Source organism: Zingiber officinale, chromosome 7B (assembly GCF_018446385.1).
Source record: "Zingiber officinale cultivar Zhangliang chromosome 7B, Zo_v1.1, whole genome shotgun sequence".
In the NCBI taxonomy this organism is placed as follows: Eukaryota; Viridiplantae; Streptophyta; class Magnoliopsida; order Zingiberales; family Zingiberaceae; genus Zingiber; species Zingiber officinale.
Genome location: NC_055999.1, coordinates 12639408 through 12664670, shown reverse-complemented (window position 1 = coordinate 12664670; position 25263 = coordinate 12639408). Strand labels below are relative to the sequence as shown.

The 25263-nt window shown below is 41.9% G+C and overlaps 1 protein-coding gene and 1 pseudogene across 1 annotated transcript; one reads left to right on the top strand and one right to left on the bottom strand.

The window, feature by feature from the left end:
* The window catches only part of LOC122005350, a 33089-nt pseudogene extending 11280 nt beyond the window's left edge, over window positions 1-21809 (top strand).
* Window positions 21810-22590: 781 nt separating this feature from the next.
* LOC122005349 (probable pectate lyase 5) lies at window positions 22591-24335 on the bottom strand. The gene is made up of 3 exons (XM_042560367.1): window positions 24079-24335; window positions 23273-24013; window positions 22591-23190 (listed from the first exon to the last, which is right to left on the bottom strand). The coding sequence occupies exons 1-3, from the start codon at window positions 24222-24224 to the stop codon at window positions 22830-22832; spliced, it is 1248 nt and encodes a 415-aa protein (XP_042416301.1). The 5' UTR covers window positions 24225-24335; the 3' UTR covers window positions 22591-22829.
* Window positions 24336-25263: the final 928 nt, after the last annotated feature.

The following is a 25263-nucleotide window of genomic DNA, read 5'->3' as shown; positions in this document are numbered from 1 at the left end:
GGTTGATAATATCCCCAAGAGGAGCTCATAAGGATTGTCATGTTAAACCCTGCAGGTGGACTTAGTCCGACATGATGATAAGGTTGAGTGGTACTACTCTTGGATTAAGATATTAATTAAATGAGTTGTCAGTAACTCACTTAATTAGTGGATATTCGACATCTTAAACACAGGGAGACTAACACACTCATAATAAGAAGGAGCCCAAAAATGTAATTTGGGATTGGTGCGGTAGTTCAATAATAGTTCTCTAGTGGAATGAATTATTATTGATAAAATTAAGTTGTGTGTTCGAGGCGAACACGGGATGCTTAATTTTATCGGGAGACCAAAACCAATTCCTCCTCTCGGTCCCTATCGTAGCCTCTTATTTATAGAGTACTATACCCACCTATACCCACCTTCTATACCCACCTAAAGGGGCCGGCCAAGCTAGCTTGGGAACCAAGCTAGGGCCGGCCTAAGCATGGTTTAGGGTGGCCGGCCCTTGCTTGAACCCAAGCTAGAAGGGGCCGGACACATTAAATTTAAAAAGGATTTTAATTTTAATTTTTATTATGTGGAAGATATAATTTATTACAGAGAATTTAAATTAAAATATCTCTCTTTAAAAGATCTACAAAAGATTAAAAGAAAAAGATTATATCTCTTTCCTTATTTGTAGATTGGAAAGATATTTTATTTTTTCTCTTTGAAAATTATTCACATGTAGAAAATTAAAATTATAGAAATTTCTTTTTATCAACCATGAAGGGATTTTAAAAGGAAATTTTATTTTTTAAAATTTCCAAAGACAAATAAGGAAGTTTTAATTGTTGATTGAAACTCTCCTAATTTTTCTATTTGAGGTGGCCGGCCATGATTAATTGATTAAGAAATTTTATTAAATTTTTCTTAATTAATTATTGTCAAATAAAGTTAAGGAAATTTTATTATAAATAAATTTCCTTATTTGCTAAAGCCAAGGAATATAAAAGAAGGGGTAGGGATGCCTTCATGGGGGACAACCTCTATTATTCTCCCTCTCCTATTCCTTGGTGTGGCTGGCCAACATCCTCTCCCTCTCTTCCTCTTTGTGGTGGCCGAAACTTCCCTCTTGCTTGGAGTTCTTGTGTTGGCCGGATACTACTTGGAGAAGAAGAAGAAGGAGAGAAAGCTTGCATCCCTTGGAGCTTGGTTGGTGTTTTTCTTCTTCCTTGGTGAAGCTCTTTTGTTTTGGCCGAACCTAGCTAGGAGGAGAAAAAGGTGATTGGTGGTTTCTCATCTTGGAAGATCGTCGCCCACACAACGTCTGAGGTTAGAAGAGGAATACGGTAGAAGATCAAGAGGTCTTTCTAGAAGGTATAACTAGTAGTTTTTCCTTTTCCGCATCATACTAGTTATTTATGGAAATAATACCAAATACAAGAGGCATACGTTCTAGTATTTCAAATATGTTTTTTCGAAGTTGTGTTCTTTTGTTTTATTTTTCCTTGTGATTTGATTGTTCTTTTCGGTTAACCTAAAGTTATTTTAGGAAATTAAATATTAGATTTCTATAAAAGGTTTTGTCTAGTCGGTGGTGGTTGCTCCCATATCCAAGAAGGTCATGTGCCTCGCCACGTCAGTACTGGGAACCGATTATGGAAATTAATATTTAATGGAATTAATAACTTAAGGTGATTTGGGTCGAACGTGTTAAGTTCCGCAGGAAATCCAAGTCAAAACCTAAAAGAACAAATAGATTAAGTTTTGGATCAAACATGTTAAGTTCCGCAGGCGATCCAAAATTTAATTTAAAAGAACACATGGTAGCTAGGAAAAGGTTCAGACCTTTGTACAAAATTTTTGTACAATGGAACATCTAGGCTTTCCGAGTAGCAACCAACAATTAGTATCAGAGCTAGGGTTTTGCCTCTGTGTATTTGGTATTAGGTTAATTATGCACATGTCATACATAATTTAGGCAGATTAATAGTAGGATGTGCTAACTTTGTGGATGCAGGATCCAACTATTATGACTTTTAATTATTATGTGTGTGATTGGACCCTTGGACATGTCAAGGGCATTTATATGTGTGTGCATGATTGTATTAAAATACAGTAGGAGCTGTATTTAGTTTTATTAGGATTTTATTTTTGATCTAGATATATGTACATTCCTTTTATGGAATATAGGATCAAAAATGTAAAATTCTATTTATGTCGCGGATCGAATCTTGCAAAGCGTGGAATCTTCTAAGGACCAGAGGCGCAGCGGAACTAGGAGCAAGATAGAGGCGACAATTAGACCCGGTGGTGGTGGCCAAATATGGCAACAGCTTGGGATGACAACACACGGAGGACAACTAAAGATAAAAGCCATAATAGTTGAAAATTAGATTTTCTATTTATTGCTTTTATATTGTGCTGTGTGTGCATGTTAGTTTATAAGTTTAGTAGGCTAGCATAGTTAAAATTCCTCATTAATAAATAACTAAGTGGGAGAGGGATTTTTAAGTAAATCCCATGGTCTCCATTACTGGTTTGTAAGTGATGCAAACAAGCTTGCGCGTTGGCTCTGAGTGCCTTCCTCCATAACGGATGAGCTTGTTCGCAGATCACTACAACAGACTTCCATTTTTGGATGACTATAGGAAGTTAATTAAGAGCGTGTGATCTTCCCCAACGGAAGGGGCATAATCTTATTAATGGACTTAGTGTCAAGTAATGGTATACACTTAGACACATCTAATAGTATCCTCCCCATCGGAGTCACTGCTATTATTTGTGTGACCAAATGAAACCAACTATTAATTTGTCATAAAACTAGGTTGACAAGATAATAAAATTAAAGGGTTAAAACCCCTCTTACAAATGATTGATTTTGTATACGTCCACACTAACGTGGCATACAAAATTAACGGTGTTTGAGATAATTTTATTTGTCATAAAGTTACGTTGACAAGATAGTTAATGGGTAAAACCCTCCTCTTACAAATGTTGATTTTGTATACGTCCACACTAACGTGGCATGCAAAATTCACGGTGTTTTGAGGTGTTGGTAAATTTAAATAGTATTGTTAGAGGAATCAATATTATTTTAAATTTAGAGTCTTGACCAAATATTTGATTAAAGATAGACCAACTATTAATTTTATTCGTCATAAAGTAAGGTTGACGAGATAATAAAATTAAATAATAAAATTTCCTCTTTGAATTTGTATACGTCCACACTAACGTGGCATACAAAATTCATGGGGATTTTTTGGTCTTAACCAAATATTTTTGTGATTATTAGGATGATGGTCAATCCCTAGCTGATATACTTTAGGATAGACTTAGTGGTCCCAATAATAATTGATTGGAAATAGGATTTGGACATTAAGGTAGACTGTCCTCTTAGAACTAAGAACAATTTAGGTGTATTTAATTCATTAGTTGAAACATGTCTAGTGGTGTTATCTACCAGAACCTGGAGTGTAGATACAGATGCCATTAATCATGTCTGCAATTCATTGCAGGGTTCCAGGAAACCCGACAACTAAATGAAAATAAAAACACCGTCCACATGAGCATTACTGCAAAAATAGCAGCTGTTGCAGTGGAAGATGTTTATTCTCTAATAGGAATAAAATATGGATTATTAGAAATTATCTTTACATATTAAGTTTAGAAAGAACCTGATTTCAGTTTCTAAACTATTATAGAATAGATATTGTGTCTATTTTGATAACAAAGTTGTTATCAAGAAAAATAGGGAAGTTATCTATTCTGGTATGTTGGTTGAAAATTTATAATCCAATAACTCCCACGATGCAACAAATAGAAATTAGTAACACATCTTCTAACTTTAAGATAAAGCAACCTTCAGAAATGAACCAATTATATCTTTGGCATCTAAAGCTAGGTTATATTAACTTAAGTAGGATTCATTGGTAGCTGATGAACTTTTGGGTTCATTAGTAGTGGAAATCTTTCCAACCTACGAGTCTTACTTGGAAGGAAAAATAACCAAGAAGCTTTTAAGTCTAAGGGGTATGGAGTCAAAGATATATTGGAATTGGTTCATTCTGATTTGTGTGATCCTATGAGCATCCAGGCAAGAGGTTGTTTCGAATATTTCATCTATTTTATAGACAACTATTTGAGATACGGATATATTTACTTGATGTGCCGTAAGTCTAAGTGCTTTGATTAGTTCAAAGAGTACGAGGCTGATGTGGAGAAACGACAAAGTAAAAGTATCAAGACACTACGGTAAGATCGTAGTGGCAAGTACCTCTTGGGAGAATTTAGGAGTCATTTATCAGAAGTAGGGATTCAATCCAAACTAACTGCACCTGGTACACTCCAACAGAATGGTGTAGGAAAAGGAAGGTATAAGACTCTTATGGAAATAAGTAGATTGATGAGTTATTAAGAATATTATCAAAATCATTTTAAGGATATACTCTGGAAACGGGAGTGAATATAGTACCTTCTAAAGTCAAAACTCTCTACTCATATAGAATTGCTGAATAGGCGGAAGCCTATTTCGAAGCATATTCGGATTCGGGTAGTCCAGCACATATACAGAAGAGAGACAAAGATAAGTTGGACAGGAATTCACTTGTTTGTGGGTTATCCTAGTAAAATGAAAGTAGGTTTATAGTCTTAAAAATCAGAAGGTCATTGTTAGCATCAATGACCGATTTTTAGAAAAGGACTATGTAATAAACCATGTGCCCATAAGAAAATTTGTTCTTAAGGAAATAATAAAAGACATGTCTAATCTAGTACCAACTGTACAAGATGAGATACCACAAGGAAACTGCAACACGTATCACAAATAATACACAATTGCAGAAAGTGCCTTGTCGTAGTGGGAGGGTTGTTATGCAACCTAAAAAGATTCATGTTTTGGGAGAGTTTTTGGACTCGATCCCTGGAGGACATGAACCTGATCTCCGGACATATGACGAAACACTCCAAGATAAAGATGCAACATCTTGGCAAAGAGTAATGAATAACAGAATTAGAATATATGTATTCTAATAAAATCTGGAAGCTTGTAGAACCACCAAATGGTGTAAAAGCCTTTGGGTGTAAAAAGCTCTATAATAGGAAAAGAGGGATAGAAAGGAAGGTAGTAACTTTCAAAGCAAGGCTTGATGAAAAAGGAAACTTTTTCACTGGTAGCCATGCTTAAATCTATCCGGATTCTTTTATCTATTTGGCAAGTGGATGTTAAGACAGCATTCCTTAATGGAAGTCTTGATGAAAGCATCCATATAAAGCAACCAGAAGGGTTCATTGCAAAGGGCTAAGAGCATCTTGTGTGCAAGCTCAATCAGTCTATGGACTGAGGCAAAGCTTCAAGGTCTTGGAACATCCGGTTTATCAAAGTAATCCAGACCTTCGGATTTATTGAGTAAATGGATAAGTCTTGTGTATATAAAAGGTGTGATGGAAACGTGGTGGTATTTCTTGTACTATACGTAGATAACATTTTTGGTAGTTGAAAATAATATAAAAATATTGTCAGAAGTAAGGGTATGGTTGTCCAAATAATTTGATATAAAGGACTTGGGAGAATGTATATATTTTTGAGATCAAAGTAATAAGCGATCGCAAGAAAAGAATATTTTACTTATCCCAAGCTTCATATATCGAAAAAAAATCCTTGCTCGTTTTAAGCATGCAAAACTCCAAGAAAGGTTTCTTACCTTTTTAGCATGGAGTAATTTTATCTAAAGAAATGTCTCCGTAGACATCAAAGGAGATAAAGGACATGAAGGCAGTTCCTTATACTTCGGCTATGGGAAGCCTAATGTATGAAATACGAGACTGGATATCTATTTTGCCGTGGGCATAGTTAGTAGATATCAAAGCAACTCTGGACAAGGACATTGATCTGCGGTAAAGCATATATTGAAGTACCTTAGAGGCACTAGAGATTATATGCTTGCTTATAAGGCAGATAATTTGTTTCCTGTGGGTTGCATGGATTTTAACATCCAATCGGAAAGGGACAATACTAAGTCAACCTCGGGGTTTTGTGTTTACTTTAGGAGGTAAAGTCATAACTATGGAAGAGTGATAAGCATAGGTATTTTTCTGGACTCTACCATAGAAGTTTAGTATATGGCAAGCCTCTGAGGTAGCCATAAAAGCTGAATGACTCAATAACCTCAAGATAGACTTAGATATGATTTCTGGTTTGTCCAAAGATTATTACAATTTATTGTAATGATATTGGTGCAGTAGCAAACTCGAAGAAACCATAAGTCTATAAGGCAAGTAAATACAATAGAGCGCAAGTACCACCCAATACGAGAAATCGTATAAACGAAAAGAAGTTGTTGCCGCCTAGATTGCATCAGGTGATGATCTATAGATCCTTTCACTAAGGTCCTTAAGGCAAGAGCTTTTAATGGGCATGTTGAAGGGTTAGGAATCAGATGTATGGTAGCAGATATGGCAGCTTAGTCTTTTAGTATAAGTGGGAGATTGTTAAGATGTATACTAAAAGTCTAGCTTTTGGTATAAACATTTATCTAGAAATAAGAATCACATTGGTCAAATGTCTACATTTATGATAAATATAGTTGTTCAATTAATTTATATTGTAGATAACATGGTGCGTGGTGTCACACACAGAGGATCATGTTATCAGTACCTTATAAATTATAAACAGTAGCTCACGACCAAAATGGAAAGGAACAAACCATTGTAAGGTCGTAGTGTAATTAGGAATTAGTTTATCTTAATTATATAATTACACTAGTACACTTAGAGTGTATTGAGTAGGACCATTAGAGGTCGTTTCTTTTATACTGACTTTATAAAGAAACAAAGACCTTAGTTATTATGGAAGTGTGTGCTCTTAATCCTAATATAATAACAAGTACATATATTTGATATTTATTTCTTTAATTTATCAATGGGTGAGATTTAGTTCGATGAATCAATAAGCCCGATAAGTTGGGAAATGATATCACTTATAGTGTGTGTTGTTGATTATAGAAGGAAACTGTGTCCTAGAGATACTAGGTTGATAATGTCCCCAAGAGGAGCTCATAAGGATTGTCATGTTAAACCCTGCAGGTGGACTTAGTCCGACATGATGATAAGGTTGAGTGGTACTACTCTTGGATTAAGATATTAATTAAATGAGTTGTCAGTAACTCACTTAATTAGTGGACATTCGACATCTTAAACACAGGGAGACTAACACACTCATAATAAGAAGGAGCCCAAAAATGTAATTTGGGATTGGTGCGGTAGTTCAATAATAGTTCTCTAGTGGAATGAATTATTATTGATAAAATTAAGTTGTGTGTTCGAGGCGAACACGGGATGCTTAATTTTATCGGGAGACCAAAACCAATTCCTCCTCTCGGTCCCTATCGTAGCCTCTTATTTATAGAGTACTATACCCACCTATACCCACCTTCTATACCCACCTAAAGGGGCCGGCCAAGCTAGCTTGGGAACCAAGCTAGGGCCGGCCTAAGCATGGTTTAGGGTGGCCGGCCCTTGCTTGAACCCAAGCTAGAAGGGGCCGGCCACATTAAATTTAAAAAGGATTTTAATTTTAATTTTTATTATGTGGAAGATATAATTTATTACAGAGAATTTAAATTAAAATATCTCTCTTTAAAAGATCTACAAAAGATTAAAAGAAAGAGATTATATCTCTTTCCTTATTTGTAGATTGGAAAGATATTTTATTTTTTCTCTTTGAAAATTATTCACATGTAGAAAATTAAAATTATAGAAATTTCTTTTTATCAACCATGAAGGGATTTTAAAAGGAAATTTTATTTTTTAAAATTTCCAAAGACAAATAAGGAAGTTTTAATTGTTGATTGAAACTCTCCTAATTTTTCTATTTGAGGTGGCCGGCCATGATTAGTTGATTAAGAAATTTTATTAAAATTTTCTTAATTAATTATTGTCAAAGAAAGTTAAGGAAATTTTATTATAAATAAATTTCCTTATTTGCTAAAGCCAAGGAATATAAAAGAAGGGATAGGGATGCCTTCATGGGGGACAACCTCTATTATTCTCCCTCTCCTATTCCTTGGTGTGGCTGGCCAACATCCTCTCCCTCTCTTCCTCTTTGTGGTGGCCGAAACTTCCCTCTTGCTTGGAGTTCTTATGTTGGTCGGATACTACTTGGAGAAGAAGAAGAAGGAGAGAAAGCTTGCATCCCTTGGAGCTTGGTTGGTGTTTTTCTTCTTCCTTGGTGAAGCTCTTTTGTTTTGGCCGAACCTAGCTAGGAGGAGAAGAAGGTGATTGGTGGTTTCTCATCTTGGAAGATCGTCGCCCACACAACGTCCGAGGTTAGAAGAGGAATACGGTAGAAGATCAAGAGGTCTTTCTAGAAGGTATAACTAGTAGTTTTTCCTTTTCCGCATCATACTAGTTATTTATGGAAATAATACCAAATACAAGAGGCATACGTTCTAGTATTTCGAATATGTTTTTTCGAAGTTGTGTTCTTTTATTTTATTTTTCCTTGTGATTTGATTGTTCTTTTCGGTTAACCTAAAGTTATTTTAGGAAATTAAATATTAGATTTCTATAAAAGGTTTTGTCTAGTCGGTGGTGGTTGCTCCCATATCCAAGAAGGTCATGTGCCTCGCCACGTCAGTACTGGGGACCGATTATGGAAATTAATATTTAATGGAATTAATAACTTAAGGTGATTTGGGTCGAACGTGTTAAGTTCCGCAGGAGATCCAAGTCAAAACCTAAAAGAACAAATAGATTAAGTTTTGGATCAAACGTGTTAAGTTCCGCAGGCGATCCAAAATTTAATTTAAAAGAACACATGGTAGCTAGGAAAAGGTTCAGACCTTTGTACAAAATTTTTGTACAATGGAACCTCTAGGCTTTCCGAGTAGCAACCAACATGAGCTGCCCGGAATTTCACCGAGTATAGCGCAGCACGAGCTCCACGTCCGACCAGACGCTCGGCCGGTGATGCAGAAAAAGAGGGACTTCAGCGCCGAACAGAATGCAATCATCCAATCGGAGGTCGAGAAACTCTTGGAGGTCGGCCACATACGCGAGGTCCAGTTCCCTAGCTGGTTGGCGAACGTGGTACTAGTCTCCAAGCCGGGCAATAAATGGAGAGTGTGCATCGATTTCCGGGACCTTAACAAGGCGTGCCCAAAAGATTTTTATCCTCTGCCCCGGATCGATCAATTGGTGGATTCTACGGGCGGCTGTGAGTTGATATGCATGCTCGACGCATATCAAGGCTACCATCAAGTGCCGCTCGCCCGAGAAGATCAAGAAAAAGTCAGCTTTGTTACAACCGACGGCACCTATTGCTATAATGTGATGTCGTTCGGACTGAAGAACGCGGGAGCCACTTATCAGCGCTTGATGAACAAAGTGTTCAAAGAGCAGATCGGGTGAAAATCTAGAAGTATACGTGGACGACATTCTCATCAAGTCCGTCCGAGCGGCCGATCTCTTTGGAGACATGGAAGAGACTTTCAGAACGCTACGGAAATATGGAGTTAAGCTAAACCCTCAGAAGTGCCTGTTTGGAGCAAAAGACGGGCGTTTCTTGGGATATTTAGTAACCGAGTGGGGCATCGAGGCAAATCCCAGCAAAGTGAAAGCCTTACAAGATATGCCGCCTCCAAGAAATCTAAGGGAAGTGCAGCCTTTGACCGGTCGGATAACAGCTCTGTCCAGATTCATCTCTAAGACTGCCGACCGGAGCCTGCCTTTTTTCAAAATATTGTGCAAGGCCACTAAGTTTCACTGGGACGAAGAATGCGATCGGGCGTTCGAAGATCTGAAGACATACTTGAGCTCTCTACCGGTGCTAGCCAAGCCAGTTGTGGGTGAGCCACTTTGTATCTACTTATCTTCAACCGAGCAAGCAGTCGGCTCGGCACTAGTAAGGGCGAGCGAAGAAGAACCTGTATATTTTCTAAGTTATATTTTAAAAGATGTTGAATCTCGCTACACTGGGCTCGAGAAGCTGGCTTTCGCTTTGATCCTGGCCCTCGGCGCCTCCGTCCCTATTTCTTGGCTCATACTATCATTGTCCGGACGAACAACCCATTGAGAAGAGTGTTGTTGAACCCAGAAGCGTCCGGGCGGCTCATTAAATGGACAACGGAGTTAAGCGAATTTGACATTCAATACCAGCCCCGTCCGGCGATAAAAGCGCAGTCCTTGGCGGATTTTGTCACCGAAGTACAAAGGTCAGAACTCGAAGCCATGTGGAGGATATTTGTGGACGGATCGTCCACTCGGCTCAGGAGCGGGATTGGTGTATTATTGCTCTCTCCCCAAGAAGAAAAGATGCATCTGTCCGTCCGGCTTAATTATAGAGCTACGAATAATGAGGCAGAGTATGAAGCCCTTATAGCCGGCTTACAGGTCGCTCGGCACGTGGGGGCCGGACGAGTGACGCTGCATTTAGACTCTTAGTTGGCCGCTCAGCAGCTCTCGGGTACCTTTGAGATTAACAACGCTCGGCTCAAACTCTACGCCGAAGCATTTGAAAAACTCAAGGCCAACTTTAGAGAGATTATTATCCAGAAGATACCCCGAGTGGAGAACTAAGCTGCAGATGAACTAGCTAAACTCGCAAGTTCAATATCCCCGGTCGTCATCCAGAGGCCAATTGAACAAGTATCTTTAGTGGCGCACGTCGACCGGATGGAGAGCCTCACGTTTCCGAGCGATTGGAGGACACCCATCACGGAATATCTCCGCTCGGGGGCTACGTCATCCGATCGTGATGAAGCCCAGGTGTTGAGGAGGAGAGCCGGTCGATTCACGCTCATTGGAGACCAACTATACAAGAAGGCTTTCTCCCGCCCACTTTTGAAGTGCGTGAGTTCGGAAGACGCAGCGTACATCCTCCAAGAAGTGCATCAAGGATCATACGGAGGGCATCCGGGCGGACGATCACTGGCTAAAAAGATTCTGTTGGCCGGATACTTCTGGCCAACCTTGCAAGCAGACACTGCTCGGATCGTGTCGACGTGCCTTTCTTGCCAAAAGTATCATAACTTCTCACACCGACCGGCGGAGGAAATGAAAGCAGCTATAGTATCCTGTCCGTTCGACCAATGGGGAATGGATATTGTGGGTCCGTTTCCTATGGCGACCGGGCAGCGGAAATTTCTACTAGTGACGGTCGATTATTTTTCCAAGTGGGTGGAGGCCGAGCCGCTAGCCAAAATCACCGAGCAGATGGTCAAGAAGTTTATCTGGCAACATATCATCTGCCGGTTCAGCATCCCTCGTCGACTTGTTTCCGATAATGGGCGGCAGTTCGCGGGAAAGTTGCTCGAAGATTGGTGCAAAAGCTATGGCATTGAGCAACACTTCACGTCCGTAGCGTACCCCCAAAGCAATGGTCAAGCCGAAGTAGTCAACCGGGAAATTCTTCGCATTTTGCGCGCTCGGCTCGACCATTTGGGAGGAAGTTGGGTGGATGAAGTGTCGGGCATCCTATGGGCCATCCGAACGACCCCGAAGGAAGGAACGGGCGTCACGCCGTTCCATCTGGTGTATGGCGGCGAAGCGGTCATTCCTGTCGAAGTCGGCGTCGAGTCCGTCCGGATCCAGAATTATGATGATGATAACGCCGAGCGGAGGAACATGGAGCTGGATCTGGTCGAAGAAGAGCGAGCCAAGGCGTCCGTCTGGCTGATGGTGTACCGACAACGGATGAAGCAAAATTACAACCGGCGCATAATTCCCCGAGCATTCCAGGTTGGTGACCTTGTCTGGAAGAAAGTAAAGTCGGTCGGTGACGTCGGCAAGCTGGAAGCTCCTTGGGTGGGCCCCTTCAAAATCATCGAAAAGCTCCGCTCGGGCGCTTATTATTTGGAGGATGAAGACGGGCGGCAGCTGGATCGACCATGGAGCGCGAATCATCTCCAGCCGTACCGAGCTGGGTAAGAGGTGCACTGATGTAATTTTGCATACGTTTTGTTCGCCTATGTACTTGTAATGCAGGCAGCAAAAATGATAAAAGGATGACAAATAACTTCGCCGAACGGCAGTATTAAAGTTAGCCTTAAAGGTCGTCGAGCTCCGACGTTAAAAATCAAGAGACGAGCCGGCGTCTATAAACTCTCCGAGCGGAAGACCGTCGAGCTCCGACGTTAAAAATTGAGAGACGAGCTGGCGTTTATAAACTCTCCGAGCGGAAGACCGTCGAGCTCCGACGTTAAAAATTGAGAGACGAGTCGGCGTCTATAAACTCTCCGAGCGGAAGACCGTCGAGCTCCGACGTTAAAAATCGAGAGACGAGCCGGCGTCTATAAACTCTCCGAGCGGAAGACCGTCGAGCTCCGACGTTAAAAATCGAGAGACGAGCCGGCGTCTATAAACTCTCCGAGCGGAAGACCGTCGAGCTCCGACGTTAAAAATCGAGAGACGAGCCGGCGTCTATAAATCCTCCGAGCGGAAGTTCGTCGGGCTCAGACGGTAAAAATCGACGTTCAAAAGCGAGCAACCGGAGTCTATAAAGCCTCCGAACGGATAGCTTTTTGCGTGATTCCACTCGGTTGTAAAGGCCGACCCATAATCGGGCCTGCCGTTAAGGCAAGAATAAAGACATCATACGGCCGAGCGGCTCCTTTGTACAGTATACTTGGTGCGAGAAAATTTGGACCGACACAAAAGTTAAGGATTGAATACTAGTCGAGCAAACAAATAACAAAAAAGAGTTTATTTACGCCGAACAGAGGACAGACAAAAACTAATAACAGTGTTCGCCCCGAACGACGCGCATACAAAAAACAGCAAAGAGATACTCCAAAGACTGCTCACTCATCAAAATTAAAAAGGGCATCAGGGATAGAGCCCATCATGACAGTCAGATCTTCGGGGGGGGGGGGGGGGATAGACAGCTCAGCTGGTAGGTGGCCCTTAGTCTTAAGATAATCAACCGCCACCTTGATAGCCTCTTCGAAAGTTAAGGACAGCTTATCGCTAAACTTTTCACCAAATTCGTCCGAGCGAACGAAAGCTTTGCGCACTTCAGCCGACCGGCCGGGCTCCCCATCTCGATACTCTTTGAGCGTGGCTTGGGAAGCGTCAAGGGCAGCCTGAAGATCTTTCAAAGCCCCTTCAGATTTTGCCTGGTCAGCCGAGCGGCTCTCCCGTTCAGTGGCCAGCAAGGTGTCCAAGTCCTTCATGCGCTGTTCCAGCCCTCGGTTTTCCACCTTCATCAAGTCCATATCGTCGATGGCCTTGAGCTTCCGAGTGATCGCGAGCTTTATTTCTTTATCGCGTTGCTTGACCAGAGCGTTGAGCCGAGTCGCTTCACCTGCCAAGTCAGAGGATCTATTCCGCTCGGCTTCCAAGAGCTTCTTGGCCTTCTCCAAAGCAGCCGTGGATTGTCCTCTGCTTTCATTCGAGGCTTTGAGCTTTTTCAGCTCATCCTCTAACTCGGCCAGGCGGTTGCTGATGGCGATCTGCTCCACCCAGTTCTGTGAACGTATGTGATCAAGTTAGAAGCTAAACCAAATTGGCCGACAAGACAAAGGATATACCCCAGTCGCCTGCTGCAAATTACTGTCTCCTAGTTGGCTGGGGGTCATAAGAGCGATGCGAAGTCGAGCATCCTCCCAAGCTTTGGCCAGAGGACCTGTGAGAGTGATTTGCTGTTCGGGAACCGTTGGCCGATCGGCAGCCAATAAATATTCCTCCGACGGAAATCGCAGAACAGTTTTTATCAACCGCGGGCTGCTCGGATCATCTTGGGGCGCAGTTGCTGTGTCAGACAGCTCGCCAATCGTGGAAGGACGGTCGCCCAATCGTCTTAGGCGACGCAGGGTCCGAGGAGGACTAGCAGGCGACACCTCGGAGGCAGCCCGGGGGGAGCCGAGCGGCGTAGGGGTGCTCTCTGTGGAAACCGCCCCGGAGATCACGGGAGCATCATCACCCCGTTCGGAACGCTGCTCATCGGAGGGGGTTGGCTGAGAGGCTTGCTCTTGCCGTCTGCGTTTCCGAGTCGCTAGAGGAGCCTCATCCGCCGAGCGGCCCTCTACCTCGGCTTGAGCAGAGGATGTGATATCGCCCCCAGCCTCATCTAGAGAGACAGAGGCGGTTACGGCTTCGGGGACAATCTGAGTCCCCTCACCCCCTCCAGCTGCTGGGCCAGCTAGGACCAATCCCCGTTCGGCGACCTCCTTATTCTTCGCCGCCTCAATCTCAGCGACTCTTAACTTTAGCCGCTCGGTAGCCTTGGCACGCCACATGATTTCAGCTACAGAAACAAAGAATAAATCAGTTAGCACAAAGGAAAGAGGACGATAAGAATGCTTACTCATGCTGCAAGGCAGGTCGGCTTCGACGGGCGACAAGCCAAATATATACAGCACTCCTGGAAGGAGCAGCTTATCGATATTGTAGCGCTGGCCGACCAGCCGGTTGGCTGCATGAAGATAGGCCGGATCACTCTTAAACTTGCCGAGCTCCGGTTGTGTGGGTACCGCCGTTTGCCATTTGGTTCGGAAAGTCGGCAGCTCGGGAAAACGCAAGTAGAAAAAATGTTCCTTCCAGTGCTTGTTGGAGCTCGGCATATTGTCAAAAAGAACAAAGCCTATCCTAGATTGGAAAATGAAAGTGCCCCACTCGGATTGTTTCGGATAATAGAAGTAGTGGAAAACTTTGGGGTCCAGTGGGATGCCGTTCAGTTTAAAAAGAATTATCACCCCGCTCAGCAGCCTAATGGAGTTCGGAACAAGTTGGCCAAGCGGGATGCGAAAATAATTGCACACTTGTACGAGGAACCGGTGCGGAGGAAATCGCAGCCCGGCCAAAAATTGGTCTCAGAAAAAGAGAACGGTGTCGGACGGCGGTTCATGAGGCCGGTCGGTGGGGGTGGCTAATACTATATTGTGGTTAGCAGGGAGTTCATACGTCCGAGCGAGGCGCAGGGCGTCTTCCTCGCCAAACCGACTCTCCATGGTCGTGTACCAAAGACCAGGAGCGCCGGTGGTCGGTTGGGAGGTGCTAGCCATGGTCGAAAGTAAGGAAGAAATGCAAGGTGGAAAGGAAACAAGAGAGCAAGCGGGGAAGGATGAGGACAAGATGAAAAGAACAGCTAATGAAAACTCTAACGGAAAGATGAAATGAAGGATGAGGGAAGCTTACGAACAAGAAAATGATCGAAGGGGTTGCGAGGTCGCTGGAGAGCCGAAAGATGAAGTTGCCGGAGAAGAAAGAGCAGCAAGACCGCAGAATACGAGGGAGCAGAAATGCGGCGGAGAGAAGAGATTGAAAGCTTTATAGTGTTGGCCCCGAATGACCTCAGCCGTCAGATCCAGGTTGCAAAAAACGAAGCTGTTATCGGGCCGTTCATTTCAAACGGCGGCTGTCCCATCGGAGGTAGCGCCAGCGCCGTACGCTGACAACAGCAGGAACACCACGTGTCAGCAGGACATAGGGTGCATTTAATGAACGCTCCATACCGCACGCAACGCGCGTGCTTGGCGTTAATGGAAGAGATTCGGCATGAGTTCCGAGGGGATACTGAAGGCGTCAGCATGATAGCGCCGAACGGGCATGAAGAAGAAGGTAAGCCGAGCAGACGAATTTTCCCGGGCCCAGCATAATGGCCGTCACTAAGTCAGACCGGCAGTCCAGTCAGTCGGACTTTGACGCCTCTTTCGACTGGACTTAAAGGGGAGGCAAGTGATCCGGTGACAAGGCTGGGGGGCCCTCATGAGGGCAAGGTCAACGACGCGTGGAGGTCAACAGTCAAAGGGGGCTCGACAAGCGGGCGGGACAGGCTGATCACTAGGCAAGGACCTTCATTCGAGAAAACAACCGTCTGGCCGTGAGCCCAAACTTCCAATTAAGGGAAAAAGATCATATGGCCGAGCGGAAAGTCCGCTCGGCCGCATTGCAAATCAAGAGTAAAGGCCGAGCGGTTTCCCGCTCGGCCAGGATGTCCGGCTACAAGAGCCGAGCGGGCGGCGATTCTGAACCATCCCGAACGGACGACCACCGACGCCAGACCAAAGGCGAATAGTCTGGCCGAGCGGCTTGATGGCCGATCCGGGAAGAAGTCACAGAGTATGGGACAGCGGGTACGTCATCTTAGTAACCCCTGTTGCTGACAACATGCATGTTCGAAGACCAGACCATACTCAGTATCGTACGACAAAAGGTTCTGCTGTCCCATCAAGGAGACGCTCAGACTGTAGCAGTATGACGTCAGACATGCTCTTCTGACAAGCCCATGCTGCGGTATGGTGTATGACACGTGCACACCTCGGTTTGTGTGCACCAAGCTCCCATAGCTCTATATAAGAGCCCTTGGACTTCACCGGAGGTATGAATTCTCGAATCTTGGAAGCCACCCTCTTGTTTTTCGTCTTCCTGACTTGAGCGTCGGAGGGTCGTCGCCGGGAACCCCATCCCGGCCCGACTTCTGTGCAGGTTCGCCGGAGCACCTTGCAATCAACCGGAGATCTACGTCAACAGCTTGGAGAGCGCCATGTGCCCAGCGCCCGTTGATTCAGCTTTCGGACAGGATCATACATCAAACTTATCCTGATAATAATCAGTTTTTGTATCAAACTCATCCTATTTCCTGCCACCAAAGAATTGGTACACCAAATGATGTATATGTTAATTGTGTTTACAAACATACAGGCATGCTTGGATCTTTCCAAGTATGCATTCTTTTTATCATCTCTTGAACTTTTAGCAATAACAAAAGAATAAATAAAGATTTTAAATCAAGGTTTATGGCCAAATGCCCCTATTCTTGATTGGTAAATACTAGAGCATTTAGTGCAAAGACAAGTCTGATGACCCTATCTTATTAAGTAATGTTTGAGTTTCAAGATCAGAGTCATTGAACAGTGTCAAATCATTTTTAAAAATTGCATGTCTCTAGTTCAAACTTCAAAGTGTAGCATGACATTTTAATTGAAGGAATAATCACCAATTTCTAGTTCAAACTTCAAAGTGTACCATGACATTTTAATTGAAGAAGCAACCACCATTGGTACTCACTGTTACTTCTTGGTATCCTTTTGTTATTATAGGTGAATGCCAAATAACTGGAACTCAAGGCTTCTTGTTTCTCACCATTATATACTTTGATGCTGTAGGGTGTGTGCTGGATGTAATAATGAGATTGGTCATGGGCGTTTTCTTAGTTGCATGGATGCTTATTGGCATCCAGAATGTTTTTGTTGCTATTCCTGTAAACAACCAATATCTGATTACGAGGCAAGTATCAATGATCATGGTTTTTGTATAGATGGACAATACTTTCTTACATTCACCTTTCACAATCTTCTTGTTATAGTTCTCCATGTCTGGGAATTATCCATACCATAAATCTTGCTACAGGGAGCTTTATCACCCGAAATGTGATGTATGCAAGCAGTATGTGAGTACTTACCTTTCTAAATAACTACACTTTTTTTATTATTTTCTTGGTTACCGAAAGATTGCAAAATGAGATTACTGTAATCCTAGAAAATCCTTGGAATATTTTAATGAGAATTACAAAAGCATCTCTGATCTTTATTTTGTTGAAAGTTTAAACAATAATAACATATTATGAGAAAGGTCATTTCATGACTTCTTTTCAGTAAAAGAAAGGGCATTTTGTCTTGTGCAAAGGATATTGATGGAGTTTGATTATAAATGTGCCAGATAATTCTGATTTGGAACCTCAACTTGTAATCATTGTGCTTCTTGTTTCAAATAAACAGCATTTATATAATATTCCTGGCCTTTTGATGTTGAAATTCTAGTAATGGATTTAGTTAAATAATTTGAAGCTTATGTTCTCATGGCTCAGAAGTTATAGTTATTACGTAGTATGTTCATTAGGTTGAGGCCTCTAAGGTTGGCTTGCAATTGAACATGGATAGTAATTATTAAGTAAAAGAAAGACATGCACTGGAACATGAATAGTAATTATTAAGTAAAAGAAAGACCCAGTTACCATGGTCATCTTATCTTGCTGAGAACTCAAGACACTTTGTTGACTGCCAGATTCCACGGCTTCTAATTATTAAGTAAAAGAAAGACCCAGTTACCATGGTGTCATCTCATCTTGCTGAGAACTCAAGACACTTTGTTGACTACTTGATTCCACAGTTTCCATGGTATCAAACTTCTTAATCCCTTTTTTTTATTAAGAGTCAATCCCTAATGAACTGTATAGGCCTGTAGCATGAGGCTTTTCTTGTGAAAAAAGTGTAAACTACTTTGGAACCACTGGTACTAGATTCAGAATGTGGACAAAAATTTCCTGGCTAGACATGAGGGATAAGTATAACCAAAGATGAAATTGGAATGTTGTCACTGGTAATTCGTTTTTTATTTCATTTTTTAAAACCAAATGTTTGCCTTTTGGACTCAATGTAATGCAAACTGATCCTCTTTTGAATTGAATTTTACATACTTTTCTTAATTACATCCAGTAATCAGTCCATACTTACCGTTGTTCGACAAAGGTCACATTTAATCTTAGCGCAATTTTGCAATCCTTATTGTTTTTTTCTTTTCTTTGTTTTCTTTTTGAAGGAAAGAGGAAGGAAAAAACCTCCTTCCCCTTCAATCAAAAAGAAAAGGTGATAAGGAGAGAACAAGAAAAAGGAAACTTAGTAACACAGTTTAGTTATTTTGGCATACTACTTAGGAGTTAATTATGTGGTTCAATTACTAATTAACTTATCAAAAGAACTTGAGATATGCCCCCGGGGTAGTGGTACAGTGGTAATAACTAGTTATAGTAAGTATGAAAGAGCTAAATTAGATATGTTCCTTTGCTACATAAGCTGATAAAGCACTTACCTAAATTAAAATTTTTAGAAAATATGACGGTAAGAAAAAATCAATTGACAGAATCAGTTTAATTCCAATTGAAAATTAAATTTTGATCATTTCCCTTCTTTTTCAAGAAGATATAATCCGTTTTGGAACGAATGTCTGATACTAATTACCTTTTTATTTTTTTCATTGGACTTAGTCCAGTAATAGGTTGCTTAATTGCCCATAACATAATATTTCGAAGGGAAAGAAGAAAAAGGTGCCCCACAATCTATCGAAAAATACGCCTTCTCAATTTACGAGGCATCTAAGTATCAAGTCCCAGCTTCGGCGAATTAACCGATAAATTTTCCTTAATAGGCGGTTGACTTAAGAACACTAGGCTGATGGGTCGCTTGCTGCGAGCGCTTCTCAATTTACTTGGTGGCCAGTGGAAAACTTCCGTGGACTGGACCAATCACCCAGGAGGTTTTGTATTTTGATCTATCAAAGATAATTTTTCAAAATGGTGTGAACTAATATCTTTGTAGTAATCATTAGACCATGAAAAACTTTTAACTTTTCTTCTCCACAAAAAACAGAAGAAAAGACTTTGACATTAGTTTGTTTCTTTATCCTGTTTTGAACTTGAGAATCCTTGTATTTGCTAGATGTGCCATGTTTATTTATCCTTGTAATCAAGAATGGGATTCTATTTTCCTACATGATAATAGCACAACACAATTTTCTTCCTGGCTGGGACAATTTCTTAATTATGTTACTCAAGTTTATGAATTTTGTCCAAATATTCTATGTTGGTAGCTTAGGTCTGACAATTTGAACATTTTACATTTCCTTGTCGATATTAATTACTGAGTGATAAGACCCTTTTATATCATGTTACTAATCTGAAGGTATATTTTTTTGTTTATTTTACCAACAGAAATATCTTAATTTTTCATCAATTGTGCTCTACAAAGATGCACTGATTAGTGTTCATTAAATGATCAAAAGGAAATCTGTTGAAGCTTTTATTAAGGGTTTTCCATATTGACTTTTCTTTCAAGAAATGTTGGCTTATGCGTAACCTATTATGATGATTTCTTTATCCAGATACCAACAAATATTAACGGACTTATTGAGTACAGGGCACATCCTTTCTGGTTGCAGAAGTATTGCCCTTCTCATGAGATGGACGGTACACCAAGATGCTGCAGTTGTGAAAGAATGGAGGTTGTTTTAAGTTTCTAATATCAAGATTTATTTACACTTGGATATAATTTGTCAATAATGACTCTCCTTGTCAGCTTAAATACCTCTTTAACTTCTCAATATGTTATTTGCATATTGTTTTGTCCCTCTGTTCTATGCAAATTTCCAGCCTGGAGACTCAAAGTATGTCACTTTGGATGATGGGAGGAAGCTCTGCTTCGAGTGCCTTGACTCCTCAATAATGGATACAAGTGAATGCCAACTTCTATACCTTGATATACAGGAATTTTATGAAGGCTTAAATATCAAAATTGAACAGCAGGTTCCTTTGCTTCTTGTTGAGAGACAAGCTTTAAACAAGGCAATGGAAGGAGAGAAGCATGCGAGGCAATTGCATAAAAATAATTATCGTGATTACTTGTTCAGAATTTAGCGGTAAATTTTATTTTCTTCGGTGCAGGGTCATCATCACCTCCCAGAAACAAGAGGCCTTTGTTTATCAGAGGAACAGACTGTTAGCACGGTAGTAACCTTATTCACCTTATTTTTAGATCCCTTTTTCATTTAGATTCAGGTTACTTTGTGTGTTTACATCCTTTGATTTTGCATCGATATTCAATACGACTTTGTATGTGGAAACATAGATTTCAAAGAGACCAAGAATTGGAGCTGGAAACAGTCATGGACATGATAATAGAGCCATATAGATTGACTCGTCGATCTGAAGTAACTGCGATTCTCATTTTGTATGGTCTTCCAAGGTATTGCAAAATGCACATTATTTTCCTTTTGGAAATGATTCAACTTCTTTAATTTAGGATGTTCCACCAACCTTGATATACTACCAAGATTCTTCTGCTGATGGTTAAATAACTTTCAGAAAAGCTCGTCATTTAGTAAGAATATTATTGTTTGAGTTCATGAGTGATTTGTGGTACAATATGTTTTCTGAGTGTACTCTGCTCTTGTTTGTGCAGACTACTAACAGGATCTATTTTAGCTCATGAGATGATGCATGCGTGACTCCGGCTTAAAGGTAGGTAATTAGTACCTAATTTTAAATCTGAAGTATCTTCATGTTGTGTGTAGAGGAGGCCTGAACACATTTAGTTAAATTTGAACTCAACACATTAATGTATGTGAACATGAGCTTGTATAAAAAAGTTGGATCAGATTTTAGCTCATTGCTTTTCATGGTTAACTATATCTACCAGCTCAAAATGACTTGGGTTTATAGCATTTCTTGGAAATACTCTTTTGGCTTCTTGCATCGGTCCCACTTTGATTTCAATTAGTGTGTTGGTCTGCACTTCTCATTGCTTTGTAAGTTATCCACTTTGCTCTCTTTAGTGGGATGGTCTGCTATTCTCATTGCCTTGTAGGTTATCGTACTCTTAGTCAAGAAGTTGAAGAAGGCATTTGTCAGGTTTTAGCACATGTGGTTGGATTCGGGGATCATTGGTGGTTCTGTCGGTGACATTGCATCTACCCCTTCATCCTCATCCACGCCATTCAAGAAGGGTTCAAGGTCTCAGTTTGAGAGAAAACTTGGAGAGTTTTTTAAGCATCAGATTGAATCAGACACATCACCAGCATATGGAGATGGTTTCCGAGCTGGTAACCAAGCAGTTCTTCAATACGGCCTCCATCGTGCCCTTGATCATATCAAATTAACAGGGACATTTCCAATGTGAGGGAAGATTATCTCGAATGCAATTACATAGATCAAGCGGATCATGATTTTTCTTCTAAGGGGAAAAAAGAGATTATGCAGGTAAACAAAAGAAGCTATCGATCTACTCTGTAAGTTTAATCCTAAATGATTTTTTTTTTTTGTGAAGTGTTTTTATATTTTATACCAAAAAGAGATTATTCAGGGAAGTGTTTTTATATTTTGGAAATCACTGATAAATAGTATTTGAATTAATTGTTACAATATAATAATTCGATTCAGATAGGCAGAATTGAGTAAAAATAGAATTTAGTAAATGATTTATTTGAATGTTCCGTCACTTTAGCTATATTTAGTAATTTGCAGAAGAGACAACATTATTTCAGCCAACGTGATCGGCTGTTGTTCATCCCGTGATTGAAGGAAGATAAGGCGGCAAATCTTAGTGAAATAAATAAATAAATAAAAAGTCAATGTAAGATGGAGAAATGTTGCAAAACAAAAGCATATTAGCACGTGGTAATGATTGTGAAGTCGCTGCATTGCTTTCTCCAAAGTCAGAAATTGCATTCTGCCCCACCCCCACAGGCACGTCTCCTAGTTTTCCTCCTGTGTCCCTCAAAAGAATAATACCGAAGGTGATTACGGTGGCTGATTCGGTGATTTCCACTATTCCAGACAAAAATAAAAGAACTAAATCGTACTAAGAAACTACTTTTTTTTTTTAATGAGATGCAATGATATATTCTTTGAAAAAAAAAATATCAAGTTTTTGGTCAATAAAATTTATACTTCAAACAAGAATTTGATTTCAAAAGAATCCACAATAAACATTCATGTCATTGTGTTAGTGTCTGAATTTCAGATGTAAATTGTAATTATTCTTGCTTAACTAATTCTAATTAAAATGTTTTCTGTTTTAATGAATGATGATGATGATGATGATGATGTGAAAAATAATGAGCATTGTGCCAAATGCCAAGATAAATAAGATTCAACTATATTCCAATGGTTTTATTTATATCAACATACAGCACTTGGAGTTTCTGAACCACATGAGTTCTCTTCAACCCAACCGGTTCGGTTCGGTTCGGTTCGGTTCACAGGCCGAGATAGGTGCCATTATAGAGTACAGTAAATTAACTCCTATATGATTTATCTCTCAGCCTTAGTTGTTTTTTACCCACTAATTAATTAATTAATTAATAATTATCTTAATTAATCAACAACGGGAACCTTTCTTGCATGACAGCGTGCCGGCCGCCGCCGTTATAACGTCGACCACGGACGACGACCGCGCGCCCAAGCTCGACGCTTTCGAGTAGCTCGACGACGCTCCGGCGCCAGACTGCGTGAAGAAGGCTCCGTTCAGCATCAGATCCCCTTCCGACCTCCAATTCCACTTCTTCCACTCGCCCTCCGTCGCCTCCTCGCGCTTGGTCACCTCCTTCGAGAAGCGGTCGTCGGGCGCAAGGAACCTGTTTCCTTGGCTGTTTATGGTCGGCGCCGCGCTCCCCCCGATGGCGTACATCTCCCAATGCGTGTAGTCGTTGTTCACGACGTGGAAGTAGCCAAGGCGGCACCTGCAATTCGCTCCCAGATTAATTACCTCGCTCAGAGTAAAACAGAGCATCATCTCTAACATTTAAGAACATGGTGTGTGACCTTGGCATCCTCTGCACGAGGCCCTCCCCGAAGTGGTTGAAGGCGATGGTGACCTGCATGCTCTTGTCGGCGGCGAGCTCGTCGCTGTGGCCGAGCAGCATCACCTTGTCGTGGTTGCTGAAGTAGTTGTTGGAGATGGTGATGGCGGTGGAGCCGTGGATGGCGTCGATCAGTCCGTCGCGGCAGCTCGACAGCGTGCAGTGGTCGACCCACACGTGGGCGCCGCCGAAGATGGACACGCCGTCGCCGTCCGACAGAGTGCGCCACCCGTAGTGCCCCGGGGAGTCGCGCACGTACGCGTTCCCTCCCTGCTTGCAGTCGTGGATGTGCAGGCCGTGGATGATCACGTTGCTCACGTACTGCACCGTGATGCACGGCCCGCCGGCTATGTGCACGTTGGCGCCGCGGCCGTCGAGAGTCTTGTACGAGTTCATCATCAGCTCCTCCTTGAGCGTGATGGTCATGTCGTGGTCGAAGACGATCCAGAGCGGCTCCTTGCGGATCACCGCGTACCGCAGCGTCCCCGGCTTGGGGTCCACCGGGTCGTCGTCGCCGCTGTCGGTCACCACGTAGATGTCGCCGTCTCGGCCGCCTATCGCGTTCTTCCCGAATCCGATCGCGCAGTCCGCCAGCCGCTGCCGGTTCTTGGCCCACTGCGGGTCGCACCGCCAGCAGTCGTCAATCGGGTTCCCGGTCTTGCACGACAAGTACCCCAATTCCCGCCGCGACACGTTCAAACTCCTAAATTTTACCAACTCCAAATCAGAATCGATGAAAAGATACGAAAATAACACCGAGGAACTCACCTTTGTACTTCTTGTACCACTAATTCAGGGTCTTCGACAGCAGCAGCAGCAGCAGCAGTTGATTTTGAAGGCAATGTACGAGAAGAAGAGCTGGGAATGTTGCAGGACAACAAGGCGAGGAAGAACACCACCACGAGTGCTCCCATTTTCTTTGATGCTAGCTATGATTTGAGGAAATGGGAGAAAGCAATGAGGAATTAATTTAAAGGCATTAGAGATGAATTATGGGACCCAATTTAGGCCCTTTTGATTTAATCAGAGGATGCTAAATAGTACTTTAAACCTCTGTTCCACTCTGCTCAATGCATTTAATCTCCTCAGAAGTGAGAATCGACTTCTTAACTACCATGTCCTCAAGGAACACATAATGGACTAGTGGTAGGGTTAATGCTCCAAGTCCTACCTTACAGGAACATTAGCAGACAACAAAGCGTACCAGTATTAATTATAAGGCTTTGGTGGAATGCCAGCATCAGTGCATCGCAGCACTGATAGAAATTGAATAAAAATATCAAATTATCTCTACGTGGATTGTTAGTTAGGGCAACAGACGTCGAGGTTAAGAGAGGACGGACGATCCTCAAATATTCTGAATCAGAGAAGAGTTATTGCTAGCTCCATTTCTTCTTGCAGTGCGAGTGCATCCCATGACATGGCCAATGTCAGTGCAGAGTTGAAAACCCACAGGATGGATTGGGAACGCATTCAATTCAATGCCCGAAACGTTGTGCATTCCAACGCACAAGATGAGTTATTGCTGGCTGCACTGTAGATTATTACACAAAGGTAATATAACTCACTGGTGGTTGTTGTGCCACAATCTGGTCCTCTAAAGCTTGATAGTGTTTGTTCTTGGGGCGCCATCAATAGCTACGACCTCTGAGTTTGTCTGAGCTAGTCAGCATATCCAAGCCATGCATGAATCACTTCGAGTGCCTTCCACTTCCCCTACTGAAGAATTAAGATCATAAACTCCACAAAAGTCATTTCCATTGGCCAGAATCGTCGGTGGCGCGGCTATCATTAAGGCCTGATCTCGCAAGTCCACCAAATTGAATATTCACAAGTGGAGAGGCCTAGATTGGCTTTAAGGCATGATCTCACTGGCATTATATTGCCCATGATAGATATTGGTGCACATGGTGTGTGGGCACTTGGTTCTATCAGCCATAAATCTCTTCCGTG